Below are 19,502 nucleotides of genomic sequence, written 5' to 3'. Positions count from 1 at the left end.
AAATAAGCAAAACCAACAAGTGACAAATTCTGTAAAACCAATTTATATTCCAGTTTACTTGTTTTTAGTGAGGTTGGTCACAGCTCCTGTCTCTCGCCCACTATCCCCCTCAAGCGGCTTTTCTCATTTGGAAATGTGTGTGTGTGTGCGTGTGTGTGTATATGCCCCTCAAGATGTGGACTTATCTAAATATATGCTGAAGCTTCAGGGCAGAAACAGTATGAGCAACCAAATAACCTATAGAAACTGATTTTATTTGACTCCTCTCCTCTCCTCTCCTCTCCTCTCCTCTCCTCTCCTCTCTTCCCCTCTCCTCTCCTCTCCTCTCTTCCCCTCTCCTCTCCTCTCCTCTCCTCTCCTCTCCTCTCCTCTCCTCTCCTCTCTTCCCCTCTCCTCTCCTCTCCTCTCATCCCCTCTCCTCTCCTCTCCTCTCCTCTCCTCTCCTCTCCTCTCCTCTCCTCTCCTCTTTTTTACACTCTTTTTTCCAGCAGCACTTAAAAGCTTTATTTCTCTTTAAGGCTTTGCTTTAAAGGAGTGTCTACCATTTTGATAATCTCATTCTTTCGCTATGCGCACATGGCTGCACAAAGACCTTCCATTTCCCATCACGAAGCCCTTGAGCAAGGCACTTATACTTTTCGCCTGCTGTAACGCATCTGTCTGCATGTATTCGCATGTTTGCAAGCTTGCTTTTTGTACATGTGTTCATGTGTCACGGCTGTGCTCACTTCTGTCTTTTCAAGTAAATTAAGTTTTTATAGCAGGATGCCAGCTGCTTCCATTACCCAGCAACCCAGGAATGTAGTAAAGCATATGTGTCTGTGGTATACGCCCTCTAGGTTGGTAAGCAAACCAACAACAAAATGCTAACATTAGCTGCAGCGCATGAGCAGCCAAAGATGGTGTCTGCTGTCTCTGGACCACATGTGTAACGCTGATGGTGTGGTTTTAAACCCAGGCAGGGGAAACTGGGTTCTGAAGCCCTCTAAACGTCATTTTTAAAGAAAATGTTGCCACTGCTCTTGGTGACACCTGTGTATCACACCTGTCCTCTCCTCTCTTCTTTAGCTTTTAATGGTCAGTTTTTGGGGAGAATGTGTCAGAGTTGATTTTAAATCAAGATGAATTATGAACTATAATCTATAATGATACTGTGCTGTTTCTCAAGCTATTTTGTACATATTTGTGGAAACAGCATCTAACCCTCAAGCCTCTGGGTGGCTGTTGTTTATTTATATATAGATATTTTTTGACATTTAAGGGCCATTGCAGGAGAAACACTAAAGCTGGATTACCAACCAGACAATCGCTGTAGGGTCTGACATTTGTTTAATTGATTCAGCATCAAAGAAGATTTTTATTCTCATATGAATCCATATGTTCCTCCACCCCACCAAACCATAACAGCACCAACTTTGTTAGTCTGTACCAGCATTTCACACTGCTGGGGAACACTAGTGTGGGGGTTCTTCATCACAAATGAAAGTCCTATTGAGCGTTACAAAAAAGTCAAAACAAATACCAAGGATATATTTACTGATTTCTTCATTTCAGTTCGGCAAATTTGGCTGGGGACAGAATTTCAGAGCATATCACTAAACTTGTAGGACTGTTGTAATTGACTGTATGAGGTTGTACAGGTGTAGCATATATTAAAAACAAGATTTTCCTGCTGTTGACATGAGCAGCCACTGATAAACACAAAGAGTGGTGCAGTAGTGCTCGAAACGAGACTGACAGGATTGTGGGAGTCGTGAGAAAATTCACAGTTAAAGTGTGAGGAAGCACTTACATTTTTCTAACTTTGAGCGATGAGACACGTAGCTCGGTGAAAAAAACAGGTGCGATTAGCAGGAAGTGATTTTGATTGATGGTGTTCAAAGAAGTGGAGCGCCTCATCTCAGACTGACTGACCTGCACTTGACATGTGAGGACCACTGAAGAAATGAGGAGATTAATGAGGGTCCCGATTGATCTGCGGATGAGTTTGTGTGCGAGGGTTCAACTCCAGCTCCAGACAGATTCCACTCTGGCCTTAAAACAGACCAAAAACAGGTTTGAGAAAAGAAGTAAGATGGTGCATAAGGTGCTATTTCCTGTACTATGGCTGTCTCTGTCTCTCTGACGCAAACACACACACACACACACGCACACCAGCCTCTGCCGATGAAAGATTCATGGTGCAGTGATGATGAAGGCGTCTCCTCTTCTGCTCCACTTACCCTCGTGGACAAATTCTACCCCCCAATCCAGCCACCCACCCACACATACACACACACACAGACACACACACAAGCACGCACGCACACACACACACACACACACACACACACGCACTCAAACCCAGGACCTGTTAAAAAGGAAGAGAGCAGCGATGCACACAGCTGTGGGGTACTTACTCACCCTTAACCTTCCCAGACGTTGGCACACACACACAGACACACACCCACCCACTAACCCACCCACCCACACACACACACACACAGGCTGTCAAGAGACTGATGCTGCAGACTGCTTTCTAGGCTGTCTGGCAGAGTCAGTGTGTGTGCGTGTCTATTTGTGTGTGTGTGTTTTGTTATCTTTATTTTTACTCTCCCCAGTGGGACAATCCCCAAAGAATAGAAGAAAAAAATGTTTTAGGTTGATTTTATGCTACCTTATACTTTTACTCCACCATATTTCAGAGGGAAACATTGTACTTTTTACTTGGCTGCCTTTATTTCACAGCTCACTTGTCACAGCTCACAGCCACTAGTTAGATTTCAAATCAAGATTTTACATAAGATTAGTTTAAAAAATACGATGCATTGTTGTAGAAAAACTACCCCACAGTATAAAAAGATGTCAAAACAAGCCCCACATTCACAACATTGAAATGCTTCTTATATGTTATCAATCTATGAACTATGCACTCTGAACTTTTTGTAATGGAATATGCAGTATTGCTCCTTCTATCTGAATATAACATCTACTATCAGTACTTCTTTCATCACTGGAGAAGGGAGAGGAAAAGAGGCATAACATGCAAAACAAGTCCCCTGCCCGATTCAAACCAGTGACGGCTTTAATAAAACTCCAACAGGCTTTTGCTGCAGATAAAGTTTATTAATGCACTGCATCTGGTTGTCAGTGGCCCCCTGTGTATCCACATACTGTCCCAAAACGAATGTACAGGCACACAAACAAACAGCTACAGAACATACAGTCTAAGTGGGTATCGAAAAAGAGACAAACAGACAAAAAAAAAAAAACAAAAAAACACGGTTGCAATGTATAAATCAAGAATACAGTAGTGCATATACTGTACAGAGTGCTTTTCAGGTTGGTAACTAGATATAAAAGGATTCCAGGAGTGCAATAAATGATTCATGCAGTGGTTTGAGAGGTACTGAAATCCTGTACAGATGAAAAAGTAGCAGAACCACATTGGAAAAACACTCCAGTCTGGCATTCAAATTGTAATAAGTAAAGAAGAGCAGAACAATATACACTGTGTCTTTAGATAAAGTACTCGTCATGAATGCTGTTTCCGTTCAAAGCTCTAAATTATTGATGGGTTAACCCAGTGTTAAACCCTGGTGATATGTCACACTGTTATTGTCATACAAAACTCCCATTTTAGGGGATTTTATGTTTTCAGATCAGTATAAGAGTTACATTTACAGCAGTGGTTCCCAACCTGGCAGTCGGGACCCCTGAAAGGTGGCCCAAGTTGTTTGACAGGCAAGAAAAGCACAAAAAAAAAAACATGTTTCTGGTGTATTTTTTTTGCCTCAAAATTATTCAAACACAACAAAAATCCGTCTTTGGTTTAAGTTGTCACAGCAGGTAGACTTGTTACTTATCATGAAGGGATGTAAGTAGACAGTGGTTCCGCTGCAGAGGCTCTTTAAAGTCTTTGTAAACTTTTACCCTTTAACTGTTTACATTGTTTTAGTTTAAGCTTAGTTTTCGAGATTGTCAACTGAATATTTCCTAAAAATGTTGGGAGGATTACATTAGTCTCCCATGGAAATAAGTATGTTCAGTAAAGTACATCAAAGCTGTATGGAATATACAATGACCTGTATGTACAGGTAACTGTTGCTACAGCTTTGTTCAGCTGTTTTCCATTGTCATACAGTGTGTTCTTATAGGCACAGCAGTGCTTTGAGAATGCTACCATGCGGAGGTTGAGCAGGTACGACATGTTCGCCATCTGAGCTTAATGTTAGCATGCTAACATGTGCTGATTAGCACCAAACACAAAGTACAGCCGAAGCTGATGGGAATATCATTTTAGTGAGGCTGGTCGTAAATGTCTATGTTAAAGAGCTGACATATTTTGTAAATTAATTGTTTAAAACAATTCAATTAATGCAAAACTTTGTGCAATCTCTGCTTTGCCAGGTGAACATCTGAGGATGTGTGTTCAGGGTCCGACCTGTTGCACCAGCGCCATGGAGGAGAACCTGGCCGGTCTGAGCACCCGAGAGACAGAGGGACTGATCAGAGAAGCCGGCAGGTCGCTGCAGGCTGCCTTCAACGCTCTCCACAGGAGCTTTGACAGTAAGTAGCATGCCTGTGTGTGTGTTTGCCGGCTAGACACTCATTACTGACTGAGCTCAATACCAAAGCGTCAGCAGCGGGCCCAGAGGAGTGTGACATTTGTATGTTGTGTATTTGTAAATTTGTGTTTGGTACAAGCTCTGACTGTGCTCAGCGCTCAATCCTGCTGCTTGGAAAGTGACGATGTGTGTGTGTGTGTGTGTGTGTGAGGTTGGATATGTTTGTGTCCTGTGCATCAAGGGGACCCCTGACTGGGTGTTATAATGAGAGCGGAGTCAGCCAGACACAATGAAACGTGATAAGCCGATCGCCTGATCTCAAAGGGGCGCACACACACACACACACACACACACACACAAACAGAGGGGTGTCCCCTGGGGCAGTGGCTGGTTCAGCTAATGAGCAGTTGACCCACTGAGGAGCCGAGTCTGCAGATCACTGCACATCAGAGAAAGAGAGGGATGGAGGGAGGAAGAAAAGAAAGAATGACTGAGAAGTGCCACTGCTAACAATCAGGAGCTAGACGAATGAAGCAAGTGAGAAATGTGTCATTAGTACTGAGCATAAACAGAGAGTGAAAATACAAAATTTTAAAAAAGAGGAAAAAAAAAGAATGAAAAGAAACTGAGAGCAAAAGGAAGACTAGTCAGAGGAGGAGGAGGTGGACATTATTATCAGTCTCAAAGCAGCAGGCCACCTCAGTAGCAGTAATGTGGTCGCCCATCTGGTTGTGGTTAGAACAGGCTGGCACTGGTACACAGCCTTTGAAGCACGGGGGAAAAGCCCAGACCAGTTTGCTGCAGAGACAGCAAGCTGACTCCCTTCTCCTTTCTGTTTGACCTCTCTGTCACTTTGTGTCCATCTGGCAGCAAAGAAAATTCAAAGAAACCTTTAAAAATGTTAAATAAATGTAAATGAGATGTGCTAATCAGCTATAATGCAAGGAGAGTAAATGAGTGTCCTGACTGTGCAAATATATACTCTGCAGTCATGAGTCTTAATCATTACAGTCATATTGAACAAATTGTTATTCTTTATTATCTTGACAACTGTTAGTTTTAGGCAGATCATAATGAGAAGTACATCCAAAGCTATTATCCACGGATACGATTGTCCTGAGGAGCAATCTAATTCCTCTTTATTGACTGTATTTCAATAGCTATATAATAAAATCACATTTAAAGCTGCACAATTTAATATTTAAAAATAAACAACAGCTCAAATGACTGTGTAATGTGAAAGGGGTTGCTCATAGTGACAAACCCACAGAGAATTAACACCTAAAGGCTACAGTTCCTCTCGCCTCTCGTCGAACACAGTGGAACATTTAGCAGCTAAAAAGCCAGATATTTTTCTCAGGAGGTGGTGGAGACCAAAACAGAGCGACAAAGAGAGCGAGCAGTGGACTCACATGAATCAGGTGGACACAACTCCAGTTAAATACTAATGTTGCTCTGTGTCTGTACGATGTGTAAATAGGCAACTGCTTTCTAGAATATTCACTGTATCAACTTTACAAGGCCATGATGATGTCAGAAGTGTGCAGATGTTTCACTCGTTTCACTTGTTCTTTCTCTGCTTCTGTCTTTCCTTTGTCTCCGCCTTCAGCTTATTTCACTGAGCTGCACAGCCGTTCTGAGCGCTCCCTGCAGGAGGCGCTGTCTCCGCTCGGCCCTCTGTACTCCCAGAACACTCGCCTCTACGGAGATCTGTACGCCGACCTGCGACAGTACTATCGGGGCTCCGCTCTCAACCTGGACGAGACCCTGTCTGAGTTCTGGTCCCGACTCCTGGAGCGCACCTTTAAAACCTTCGCCACCACAGATGTGAGTAAACCCACCAGCTCAACTAGAAAACCTTGTCACGTTTTGAGTGACAGACTGGCGAGCAGTTCACAAACATTCAGCTTGATTCAGCTGTGTTAATTCACATTACTGATCCTGATCTTCCGGCCCTGTTTTTGTTCTGGATGATAAAGAGAAAGTGATGCACATTTGCACAATGTGACAAGTTTATAAAATTGACATTCTTAGATGCACCACTTTTACAACACTTTTTTCATCTATTATTACACTTAAATGCATAACCAGAGCTGATTGGTGTTCTACTGGTCCGTTTTAAAACTTCTCTCTTTAAGAGGCTGATCATGTGATCACAGTGTCCTGGAGTGGGACTTTGTTGCATGTCATCCTCTATCTCCCTCCCCCGTGTACTGCCAGCACTATACTATCTAATAAAGGAAAAATGGGCAAAAAAACAGTAATATACCTCTCCTTCCTGTCCCTCATGTCATCACCTCTGTCTGGCAGGTCAACCTGTCAGAGGACTACCTTGAATGTGTTGCTAAGCAACAGGAGACGCTGCGGCCATTCGGAGACATCCCACGGGACATGAAGGCGAAGGTGATCCGGGCTTTTGTCACAGCCAGGTCGTTTGTCCAGGGGCTGATAGTCAGCGGAGAGGTGGTCAGGAAGGTCTCACAGGTGAGGGTGTGAGTGTGTGTGTGTGTGTGTGTGTGTGTGTGTGAGTGAGTGTGAGATGTACAGAGAGACACAGTGAGGCAGACAGAGACAGGATGAGCTGAGAAACTGAGAGTCACTGCTTGTGTCTTACTGAGAGACAGTTGTGCGTGTGTGTGTGTGTGTGTGCTGGGCTGAGTTCCAGAACAGCAGACATGATGGATGCATGGTCGTCACACCCTAACTGTCAGAGAAAATGTCTCCACCCAAAAAATGAAAAACACAAAGATCATCAGAAATGAAGTGTCAGACTCTGCCATCACAACAAAGCTCTCATTTGGAGGGATGACAACACTCTCGTCAAATTATGGGTGTGATGATGCAGTTTTTTCCCATCACAACACACAGTCTGATGTGACTGTGTGATTGTTTTCCTTCTATGAGTATTGTGTAGGCTGTTGCTAATGTCTGACCAAGCTTTTACAGTCATAACAAGACTTTTTATGCCCTTTTTTTCCTCCATCCAATAGATTTACAGTGGTAAGTTAAGTTAAAGTTAAAGAACCATATCAGTGTTTTTTCATGTTTCAAGCCATTTCCCACAATTCACATATTCAGTACTTCCCATCACAGCTAATCATTTTGCAATTATTCTGCTGCGGTTTAGACTTTTGAATGTATTTGACTCACAGTTCCAGGCAGCCATTAGTTTCTATTCATCTCCAGTTGATGTAACAGTCAAAGCACATTCTTGAAACTAACGTGAGTTCTCTAATCAATCACAGTGAACCTCGTGTCTGCGTTCATATTCGTCAAAGCCACATTATCGTAATGAGTGCAGACTTTTTAAATCAGTCAGCACCTCAACCACATTACCACACAACGATAATGCAACGCTGACACAAATTCATGCAGACTTGATATTGATGGTGATGGATTATACAACTCAAGTCACTTTCAAGAGTCTGTGGACTGATTTTCATACAACCCAGAAAAGTTGGCGTGCTTTGTAAAACAGAAATAAAACAGAACGTCATCATTTGCTAATCCTTTTTGACATATGCTCAGCTGAAAGGAGTACAAAGACGATATATTTAATGTTTTACCTCAACAGCATTGATTTTTGTAAATATATACTTATTCTGAATTTGATGCAACAACACAAAGAAAGACAAAGAGGACCATCGTTGGTCTCAGTCAGGTTGTGTTCCTTAAAATGTTGCAATACTGCCCTCTACTGTTCATAATTTTGCTTGAGCTAATACTCTGTTGGTGTGCGTGGTCATCATGGAGTGAAGTTCCTGCTGAACATGAGAAGCTTCTCACATTACATTACATTTCCCACAGCAGTGTGTTCAAGGGTGAAAGGAAGAAGCAGGGCCTAGTATTAATATACTCTGGCAATCATCATTGACTAAGTGGCTCTGGATATAGATGTCCCTGTTTCACAACTAGCCCTTGAGGTTTGTGATGCTAACATATACAATGACAATGTGGGATCATAAAAAATGAGTGGTGCAAACATAGCCAGGAATCCATCCGTGAAATAATGCATCTATTCATGCACAAAAAAAAAAAACAGTGCTGCAACTAATCCAACAATAACTTCAGTCTTCACAGCCAAACCTGAGAAATCCTGCTGTATGTTGAATTCATTCATATTTATATATGTCCTGTCAAACCTCCTCAGGTATCGCTGAGCCCTGAGTGTATGAAGGCCCTGATGAAGCTGGTTTACTGCCCCCACTGTCGTGGCCTGGCCTCCGTCAAGCCCTGCTCCAACTACTGCTCCAACGTCATGAAGGGCTGCCTGGCCAACCAAGCTGACCTGGACCCCGAGTGGCAAAACCTCATAGGTAGGATCCAGAACACAATGTCAGACATTGCAGAGTAAAGCTAGAGATAATCCAGATGTTCTTATTAGTGGATGAGTGGAGCAGACTGTGGCCCTCATGCAAGAACCAGTCAACGAGATTAGTTCTTTTGTGGCACGTATGAATGATGTAAGAGAATTTGCGTCATTCACCAGTTTTTCTTCAAGTTTTCTCTGAGGTTTGATGAATTTACAAGCGGTCCAGACCTGATGCAGACTTGTGTACCCATACTGCCTTTCTCATCAAGGGTACTTAGCACACCTCGACATAGCAACTTGCAGTAGTTATTAAGAAAAGCCTCTCAAATCTCACAAATGCACGCCTTCTTCTGAACAGGTGGCATTCATCAAGCTAAAAACAAGAAATTTACAACAAGTTTGTCCAGTTAATAGTTAGGTGAATCCCACTTGACAGAGATTTAGGATGAGAATATGAAATGCGTGAGGTCCACTGAGTCTAAGTTATAATCTTATGAAGTTGAGACTGAAGTCACGTGAATGCCTTTTAAAAACTGAAATGACTAATGCCACCTTTATGGATTTTGAGGATTACTTATGATGATATTAAAGAACACATTCAATGAGTGACTGTTGTGTGACCAGTTTATGTACTGGAAAACTGTGATTTAGAGGCTTGGGAAAGAAAAAAAATATTAGAAAAACTGGCTTTGAAGTTAACTTCTTATCTTTTTCTCCTTCCTCCTTTCAGACACCATGATCCAGGTGGCCTCTAGTTTCAGCATGGAGCCCAGTCTTGATGTGGTACTCTCCTCCATCCCTGCTCGGATGTACGAGGCTGTTCGCTTCCTGCAGGAAAACATGGACACTTTCATAGCGAAAGTAAGACGACTCACTTTGTCTCGTCTCTCGTGAATTTTGCCTGGGAGCATTTTATTCAACCCTCAGGATTATTTCTCAAACACTTCACCTCTTTATGAGATTGTTGGTTGAATTTGATCATTAAGCATGAAGGAATATGCAAAATCAAACAGAGAATTATTATCCTGGCGGAGCGCTTACCTTGACTACAGCTTGAGCGGTAATAGGCTCCATTTCTCACCACTATGTTTTACTGCTTTAATAGACATGTCCTTCAAATACGGCTAGGTAGCATTACTGAGCAGCTCGGCCCTATAATATTTTAACTGATGTGTAAATCAATGTCCGTTTAGTGGGAAAGCAGTGAGTGCAGCAGTCTTGGCCCTGTTTTCAAAGCCAAGCTGTTGTCTTCTTACATTTTGTTAAGTTCACTTTATTTTCAAGGTCTGTTTATGTCTGTTTACATGAACTTTAACATATAAATGTATATATAATCAAGTGTGATATTTCCATGTGTATCTGTCTCTTCCGTACATATCACTGTAGGTAATAACAAAGCTATGTTCCTGAAGAAATTGGCCGTGGATGGAAAAATGAATCTTCTCAGTTTTAAACGCTTGTCTATGGCGACATCTACTGGAATTGTTTGTGCTCTCACAACTGTTTCAATACAGACTCACCAATAATGTCTAGAGCTGTGTGGTTTTAAGTGTTTAACCTCACAGTTCAGAGCCTCTAGTACATGTTTATGTTGATCTGTGTCTGTATATCGATGTGTTTGTGTGTGTGTGTGTGTGTGTGTAGGTGTACCAGACATGTGGAACTCCAGGTGAAACAGGAACAGGAAGTCCCACCCCCCATGAGCAGAGGAAGAAGAGTGGCTCCCTGACCGCATCAGAGTACAAACCTTCTCCGACCGCTGGACTCAGACTGGAGATGCAGGTTTGTGCATGTACACACACAAACACACACACCCACGCATCCACCCACCCACACACACACACACACACACACACACACACACACACACACAAACGTACATACTAGAGAAAAGGGTTATTATGGGATTAGTTGCAGCATTGATTTTTTTGTGCATGAACAAATGTACTATTTCATGGATCAATTCCTGGCTATGTTTGCATGGAAACTACATCCCATGTTGTTATTGTCAAGGCTATCCATGGGTTACCATGGCTACATTTTAAAAAAGCATGATTTTCATTAATTGCATGTACTACAGATATTCTGTTGCAGATAAATGTGAGTAAAAAAACATTATGAGTTGTTTTAAATTCCATACCTGACCTATAAGATTTGGGATGTGACTCACCTGTGACTTGCAAAATGAAAGAAAGTGTCCATGTCCTCAGGTGTCAGATCTGTCCAGCAAGCTGAGGGAGATGCGACAGTACTGGGTCCAGCTTCCCGTGGCACTTTGCAGCAAACTGGCAGCAGGGGGCGCCAGTCAGGATAAATGCTGGAATGGCATTACAAGAGCCAGGTGAGGAAGAAACCAATAAAATGCCGCCTGTCACAGAACCATCACAAGCTTCTTTACAGTTTACATGTGACTTCAAGCACCACCTAAATCCACCCGACCTGCTTGATGAGATAACATTTAAATTCAACATTAAAATATTTCTCTCAGAACAGGATTTGCTCTCACTTTTCAAGGCTGGAATTGTCAAACAATGGCACTCCTCCCTATGTTCCCTATTCAGGACTATACAATCCATTTCTATTGAAGTTTATTCCCATTTAGTACATGTGTTCATTTTCTTGTTCCATTTCTGTTCTCTTTGTGTGGCTGAATCCTTAATGCATCATGTGTGCATTCATTTCTCAGTTTTACACATTTCTGATCTCAGTCATTGAACCCATGTTGATGATATTGATGTTCCTGCAGCCAGGCTTTTTAAACCCACCACTCCTCCTTCCCCCAATAGAAAGCTGGATTATAGAGTGTTGAATAAAACGCTGCCAAGGTCTGAAAAATCCACGTAAGCTTTATCCATGCAGCATGGAAACAAGATGCATCACAAAAAGGAGAAGCATGTTCTTCAGCACTTAAAAGCTAAAAGAGACTTCTGAAGAGAGGAGAATAAAGCAAGGAGAGGAGACAGCTAGGTTTCGTTAAAGTTGCTATGAAACAGGCCAGTTCTCCTCCCGCTGAAGCCATTTGCATCCTTTGTGTCATAACAAAAGAGGCAACAAGCTATTTCTTCGCAGACAAACTGAAAACAGCAGCTATGGAAATTTATTCTAAGGTGTTCTGAACTGACATTTAGTCGATTGTAAAGTCTCTTGAGATTCACACCCTCCAGTATTCATGGCCATACACTTACACATCCCAGCATGCTGTTCAGGCCCCTTTAATCCATGTCTAAATGCATTGTGTATATGTCGTCTCACCACGCTCCACACATGCAAACACACACGCACACACCTTGCATCCTTTGAAGTGATCGGATTACAGCCAACTGATGAGATTTATGCTGAGCAGAGCATGCCGAAACATATGACAGTAGATACAGATGTGTGAGGGTGTGTGTGAGAGAGAGAGATGAAAAGGTGAGAACGGCTGTGAAATATAGATGAATCGCTGACTGTGTGTGACAGATATGTGTGTGTGTGTGTGGCAGAGACTGAATTATAACTGTGATGAACTGTTTGAAACTCTACAGCGACATCTTGTGGTTTTCTTGAGAGCTCAATAAATGTCACACACAAAAATTACAACTGTAATAAATCCTCAGTGTGGAAGATGGAAGATAGGTTTGGAGTATGGACTTTAAATAGGGTTATTTAAAATTGTAAGTGGCTTCAAGAAAATAAATTAAATCCCACCACTAAGCACATGGCGTGTGTGTGTGTGTGTGTGTGAGTGTGTGTGTGTTTGTGTGTGTCTGTTTTGTGGCTCTATCTTTGTGAGGACAAAGAGTTTAAAACTTTGAGGAGCTTTTGGAAAGTGAGAACACTCTGACTCCTCCACTTCTCACTTCTTTAAAGGGACATAATATTGAAGGAAAGGTTCACAATTTTCCAAGTCTCTCACACACTCATATAAACACTGAAACAGGATGTAATCGTTCCTCCTGTTCATACTGACCACGAAGGGATCTCTTCTTAACACACTTCCAATGGAAGACATGAGGGACAAAATCCAGTCTTGTTATGAGGGAATTCCACACTGAACAGACCTAAAGTTTGGAAGAGACCTGTCTGATTACTGCTGAACTTTAATATTTGTGTACTAAAAGGACTGCGGGCATCTCCTCCGCTGAAAGAAAAAAGATTTCTTAATGACCAAGCAAGAATGGTTTCAAAGTTTGTGTGGTCACCTGACTGGATTTAAAAAAGTGAACTTACATTATATTTAAGACTAAGGTTTAGTTAGATTGAGATTACAGTATAGTGGCTCAATTATATATTTTCTGTAATATATATTGATATTAGTTGCTAGTAGCAGCTAATATATTTTCTTAGTGTAACGCACCTGAATATACAATCAAACTGAATTGTGGGTAAGATGTTGAAAAGAAAGAACAATGTATGGAATAAAAAACCTCTCTGGTTCTGATGCATCAGTGTTGATCCTTTTTTTAGAAACCAACGATGTTAAAGGAGTACAATGCAAAATTGGTGAAGTTCTGTTGTCATTGACGGTTAACCCAAAGGGCAGAAGTACAAGCGTGTGTGTGTCTGTGTGTGTGAGTTGCATTCCTGCTCTTCAGTCTATCTGCTGAGCATGCGCTGTCAGCACAAAGTGCCACATCTAATTTACAAGATTGAGCACAGCTGTGCACATTTACCGAGTGACTGCATGCACATGTTTACAAGCAAACAAAATATTCCAATAAAGCCGTGCTTCAGAAAAGCATTTCACCAACCAGATGTGTGCTTGTTTTTTTTTTTCAACTCAACTTCCTTAATGATGTAGCCACACATTCTTCCCCTAACCCCTCTCTCGTCCAATCAGGTATCTTCCAGAGATGATGGGTGACGGCTTGGCCAGTCAGATCAACAACCCAGAAGTGGAGCTTGACATCACGAAACCAGACATGACCATCCGGCAGCAGATCATGCAACTCAAAATCATGAGCAACAGGCTGAAAAATGCACTGGATGGCAACGACGTGGACTTCCAGGACGCAAGTGGGTCCCTTTCTAATTTCTGTGCTTTCAAAAGTATTTTCCACTGTTGATATTTTCTGCATGACACACCAGATCCTGTCTGCTGTGTTTCTCTTCACTTTCACAAACTCATACATGCACACACACAGTGCATATACCACTGCATGAAGTGACTTAATGGTCTGATTCCCTTTGTTAAACCAGAGTCGATGACATCTGGGACCTGAGGAGTAAATACCCCCAGCTAATGACAAATAAACCTAATTAAAACACTGATTCCATTCATAAGGGTCAAATGGTCCCCACTCAGTAATTAACGCCTACAAACTGAGAAGTGGGAGCTTCTCAGGAGTGATGCAATGTGGCGTTTTCATGACAAATAAAAGAAAAAACTTACCTCCCACTTATGTGTTAAAAAAAAATATAATAAATAATGTCCCATTAGAAACGTGTTTTCCGTCTCTCTTGTGACCTCCCCAGGTGATGACATCAGCGGCTCAGGAAGCGGGATGTGCGTAGGTGGTCAGTGTTCTCGGAGCAGACCGGGATCGTATGCCTACACGCCAGGCAACAAACGAGTCAGAGGCGCAGCCACGTCTCAGAGCCGCCTCTGTAGCCTCCTACTCCTGCTCCCACTGGCCGTCCTGCTGCTTCAGCGATGATGGACTGCCGCCGCCTCCAATCAGACTCTGAAGTTGAGGGTAGGGCGGGACCATAGGATGGACAAGAAGGGGTGTGGCGGGGGAAAAGATTGGAACTTAACTTTGCCAAAAAATGAAAAAGACATCTTGGGGAATAAATGAACATTTTCTTTGACCAAGATGAGCAAAAATTGACAGTGACAATATTCTTTATTTTGTTTCGCTCGGTTCCAATTTGTCGTAGTTTGGGTGTGATTCGTTGATGTGGTGATTTGTTGAGCTGGTTTCAATGGATTCTTATGATGCGGAAGAAAATGGAGACGAGGAAGACGAAGAAGACAAAGAAGAGAATGATGATGGATGATGATGAAGATAACGATGGGGTCATTGATAATGATTTATTGACGATCAGGTCCATTTAGCTCCAGTTTCCAGTCAGCAGGGGGCAGAGCTCAGTGAAAAAAGGTTTAGTGCTCCCATATGTGGTGCGTTCAACAAGGCTTTTTTTAATTTCATTTCATTTTCTAACTAGAGTCGAGGTCGTCCACCTCAGCAAACATTGTGTAAGTTGTAAATGTTTGTGTACATTAGCTAAAAGACTGGCACCATATTGAGCCATGAATGTACAGTATAATACTATATTGGCAATGAATCCCCCATAATCTGTGATGTGGTCGTCCAGACGTCTTGGTGTGTGTTGGCATAAACAGATTTCTTTGGAAAATTGCAGATGAATTATCACAGTCCTGAAATGTACAAGATGTCGTGATTGCAAGATTTTACCTCACTTTTACTGTATACCCAACCATTTCAAAAGAAACAGGAAGTATCACTTTTTTAAGAACTCGTCACCTTTGTGAAGCAGTCTCATCAAAGCACAGGAGAGCGGTTGTAGTGACGACAGAAAACTGCACGTTACTCCGACACTCGCGGTTGCTGTACCACAAAAATCTCCCCAGAGAACATTTCATGACGCAGTGATGCTAGAGAGGACTCCTTGTTGAGGTCTTAGAAGCAACAAAGTGGCTGACATACAGTGTGTCAAACCAAAGCACTTATGACACTGCACACTTTTTTTTACATTTTTTGACAGCAGACATTTCCCTGAGTGCGTTGAACACTAGCAACGACATTTTCACCAGGTTTGTAACCGCACAAAGTTAAAAGAAAACAAAGGTTTGCAGTCCAGCTTTTGTACATACAGTACAGTACTGACAACATGTATACATTAGCCTGGTGATGTGTCATTTACTTGGCATGCCTTTCTTTCCGTCTGAACTATACTGGTACATGTGGGACTCCTGATTTAAGCAAGTCTTGCACACACACACACACACACATTGACACACACTGGGGTTGTGTATTGAGCTGATTTTTTTATTTGTCCGTGTATTTAATCACACATTTCATTCATTAAACTGTTTGATTGTAGCAGTGGATTTTGCCATGCACATTTTGATTGGATTATTATTGATAAGGCGCACTCCGCTGATTTTACACATTAAAATTTGGTGCAGACGTTCAAGGTCCCCAGAGGAGGGATCGTAATGACTTTGGGGATCCTCTGATATTTCCTATATTACCGCAGTGAGTGTGCCATGTGGTTTTAAATGAAATGTCACATTATCAGATGGATCGACATTACAATTCTAATAGCTTTGATGATGATCAGGTCAAAATTAAAATTTCTCCAATACTTTCTGATGTCATTCTCATCAGCCTCAGCCGTACTCTGTGTTTTGTGCTACCTCGCAAATTTTGCTAGCTAGCATGTTAGCATTCGCTACAAAAATGGTGAGCATGGTAAGCATTATACCTGCTCTACATCATTCAGTATGTTTGCATTGTCATTGCGAGCATGGTGATATGCTGATGTTAACATTAAGCTCAAAGCAATGCTGTTCATGAAAATGCAATACTAAATCGGTGGAGCACCCCCTCAAAGCCTCTCTGTTCTTCTCAGCGTGGAGTCATCTGATACAGCTTTTTATACAAGCATCCGGGAATCCACCCATTAGCCAAAGAGATACGACCAAGCACGATTTGCTCTGGTCATCAAACCTCCTGTACCTGATGCTCTGGGGCCACCACATTTAGTCACCTGCACCCAGATATAAAATCTGGGATGATCACGAGCTGCACGACAACTATGAATAGCTCTTTGTAGCAGGCACTGACAAGCCTCGTGTGGCCCTGCAGGAGAATAACGGGACCACGTGTTGTCTGTGGGGATGACAGTCCTGCACCAGTCAGGGGTTTGGGGTTCATAAATGATTTATTTTCCTGATGCATTTAGTACAACAGACCGAAACGGAGCAGCAGGCACATGCACAGGCACAGACATCACTGTAAGTTTCTATATGTAAATTATCTTAAATGTCTTAAATGTGCATGGCTCATATTTCATTTCTCAACACCAGTCTCTTACCTATGACTGACAGAGCAGAACCCATCTGAACATTTGCCCTTTTTCCACATGACGGGTCTTTCCTGAAACGTGTCTTGTCCTGTAGTTGTGAACGATGTGGAAGTAAAGGTAGAATCTGAGCTGAATTTCACTGAGATGTGGGAGGACACGTGTACCACACTGCTGGCTCTGCTTGGTTGTGTCTAGACATGATTTATCGACGCTCAGCATCCTCCCTCAGCTGTCTGTCCGTGATCAAAGTTTACTCACCGCTTTGACTGCCCCTGGTGAGAGTTACTTCAAAACAAAAGGCTCCACAGCTCTTGCTGCACACATTTAAGTGATGTAACTTAACTCTGGCTACAGTTAAAATGTGATTGGTCTGCTTATGTGGCAGCTGGTGGGGCTATAATCGATTTTTGAGTCTCCACCTGTGGTTTGAAAAGAAACAAGCTCAGCGCTGATGTGTTCTCTAAACGATTTGAAATGCCTCCAACCACTGGTTTAAGATAAGAAGCATCTCCCTCTTTGTCCGCCTCTCACTTTCACGCAGACAAATACACGACTCTTTGAGACACTGGTCAATGTGTACAGGATGCAGTAGCCACTGAATAAAGGTGATTGTTGCAGCGGTACATGGTGCAGTGTCATAAAAGCTGTTGACAACTGAAAAATCATGTTGAGAGACTGCAAATGGACTGTCTGGGCCGCAGACAGGAATGATCTGTCCTGTCGTGTTGTTCAGCAGCTTTTCTCCTTCATACAGACAGTGTAAGAGACAGGAAGCAGCAGGAGATGAAGGAGATGAGAGACAGGACAGAAACTTCAGGAGTGAATTGATCTAAAGCCATCAGGGGCTGAAATGTATCTGAGTGAAGTCTGCAGATTTCATACTGCAGTTGTCATTAAAACTTTGAGATTGTTGTTGCAGCTGTTGCCGAGGACCAAAAAACTTTTTAGTAGTTGCTATCCGGTCATTGCTCCATCATATTGCCACTAGGGGTGCACCAATCCAACTTTTTCTCTCCTGATAACAATTGCAATATGTCAACTCAGAGTGTCTGCCTGGACCAACTACCAGGCCATTACTGGTGCTCTCTTTTTCCAAATTAAAATCTGTGGACCTCACTCCCTGGGAACCCACTATTTACAGTGTAAGGTAGAACAAAGCCAGGGGTTGCTGTGGCATTAAAAGCTGAGTCAGTCATGGCTGACGACATTACTGGAAACATTCAGTTTTATAATGACATTCACAAAGAAGCTGTATTTAATGTGGACACACGGGTGCTGTAACTTACACTACCTGGTTAGACCAGTCAGGCTGCTGTTTGATGGATTAAGCTCAGGGCATAATTTTGCAACAGATGATTTGGCTGTGTTCGCCGTTGCATACTAACATACTATTCATAGTGAGTATGATGCCAAATTGAGTATGTAGTGCCTTTCAGCTGCATAGTATATGGACTTTATGTATACTGTATCAGCAAGAGTTTCTAAGTGTACGCCATGAGTTTACCTTAGCTTAGCTGGACACACTCAACTGGCCCAAAATGTGTTGTTGAAAGGCCCAAGGGCTCAAAGGAGTCAGGACTCAAATGCAGGAGACCAAACACAGTTCCAACAAAAAGCGAGCGCGATGGCTGATTTATTAACAAAAAGGCAAAAAGGCAATACAGGCAAAAACTCAGGGCTCAGAGGTGTGTCAAAGGCAAGAACAAAAATCGCTAAGGCTTTCAAAAGAGAACTAAGGACGCTAAGGTATCAAAGGTAATTAACTGTGTAGATATATTTAGCAGGACGGATAGCAAGACAAGACACGGGGCACATGACGTACAAGACAATGGGAGACGCCGACTATATATACATGAGGTAACAATGAACAGGTGGAGACAATCAGGGCGGGGCAGACAATCAGACAAGCGGGAAGCACATCAGGAAGTCAGGGTCTGAAACAAGAGGAGAGTTAGGGTTCACAATAAAACAGGAAGTGCCCGACAAGACTAAACACTGTGAACAGACACATCAGACACGGCGGGACATGACAGTTGTCTCTCTTCAGACTGCCCAAAGGTGGACTGTGAGGCAGACAGTTGTGGGTTGTCTTTTTTTCCCAATTTTTGCTATTTCATCACTAAATTCACTTCACTTCGCCTCAATTTTTGAGGCGAGAAATCAAAATTTACAGTTTTCTGTGAATTGATGTAAAAATGTGCTCCAATGTTTTTGGAGCTGCGAAGCTAGCCACACAGACCACTGCACCAGCATCTCTCTATTGTATTATATTTATTCTGTTCTCTATTTTCCACTATTATTAAAGTTAAGCTCTGCTTTAGATCACCTTTATTAGCTAACCCACATAGCCAGAAACGTTAAGATAGCTCCTCCTTCTCCCTCTTCTCTCTTGCAGTGGCCTGCTCAGCTCAGCAGCCTCCTCTTCTGCTTCTCGATGAAGCACTGCGATGGTAGCTGCTAACATAGCCTGCTCCATCTTTGATCTTAATAGTTATTTTACCTTAATTCTTTATTCTACTTTAAATCAAATGAAAACCACAAACAATAACCTTTGCCAGGTAGTTTTTTTTAAACTTGCCTGGAAAATATTACATTGAGTGGAATATTGG

The 19,502-nt window shown here is 42.3% G+C and overlaps 1 protein-coding gene across 1 annotated transcript in view; it reads left to right on the top strand.

Annotated features, from left to right (window-relative positions):
• LOC121605601 (glypican-1-like) overlaps positions 1-16,139 on the top strand; it is a 39,036-nt gene extending 22,897 nt beyond the window's left edge. Inside the window, exons 2-10 of the mRNA XM_041935583.1 lie at positions 4,390-4,548; positions 6,157-6,374; positions 6,858-7,031; positions 8,698-8,863; positions 9,590-9,720; positions 10,504-10,641; positions 11,070-11,200; positions 13,679-13,854; positions 14,314-16,139. Of these exons, the coding sequence (XP_041791517.1) occupies positions 4,390-4,548; positions 6,157-6,374; positions 6,858-7,031; positions 8,698-8,863; positions 9,590-9,720; positions 10,504-10,641; positions 11,070-11,200; positions 13,679-13,854; positions 14,314-14,495 (1,475 nt within the window). The 3' untranslated portion in view covers positions 14,496-16,139. The remainder of the gene's footprint in view (positions 1-4,389; positions 4,549-6,156; positions 6,375-6,857; positions 7,032-8,697; positions 8,864-9,589; positions 9,721-10,503; positions 10,642-11,069; positions 11,201-13,678; positions 13,855-14,313) is intronic.
• Positions 16,140-19,502: the final 3,363 nt, after the last annotated feature.

The sequence above is a fragment of the Chelmon rostratus genome, chromosome 4, assembly GCF_017976325.1.
Source record: "Chelmon rostratus isolate fCheRos1 chromosome 4, fCheRos1.pri, whole genome shotgun sequence".
NCBI classification, from domain to species: domain Eukaryota; kingdom Metazoa; phylum Chordata; class Actinopteri; order Chaetodontiformes; family Chaetodontidae; genus Chelmon; species Chelmon rostratus.
The sequence above is the reverse complement of the archived record's forward strand: the minus strand, read 5'-3'. Positions and strand labels throughout refer to the sequence as shown.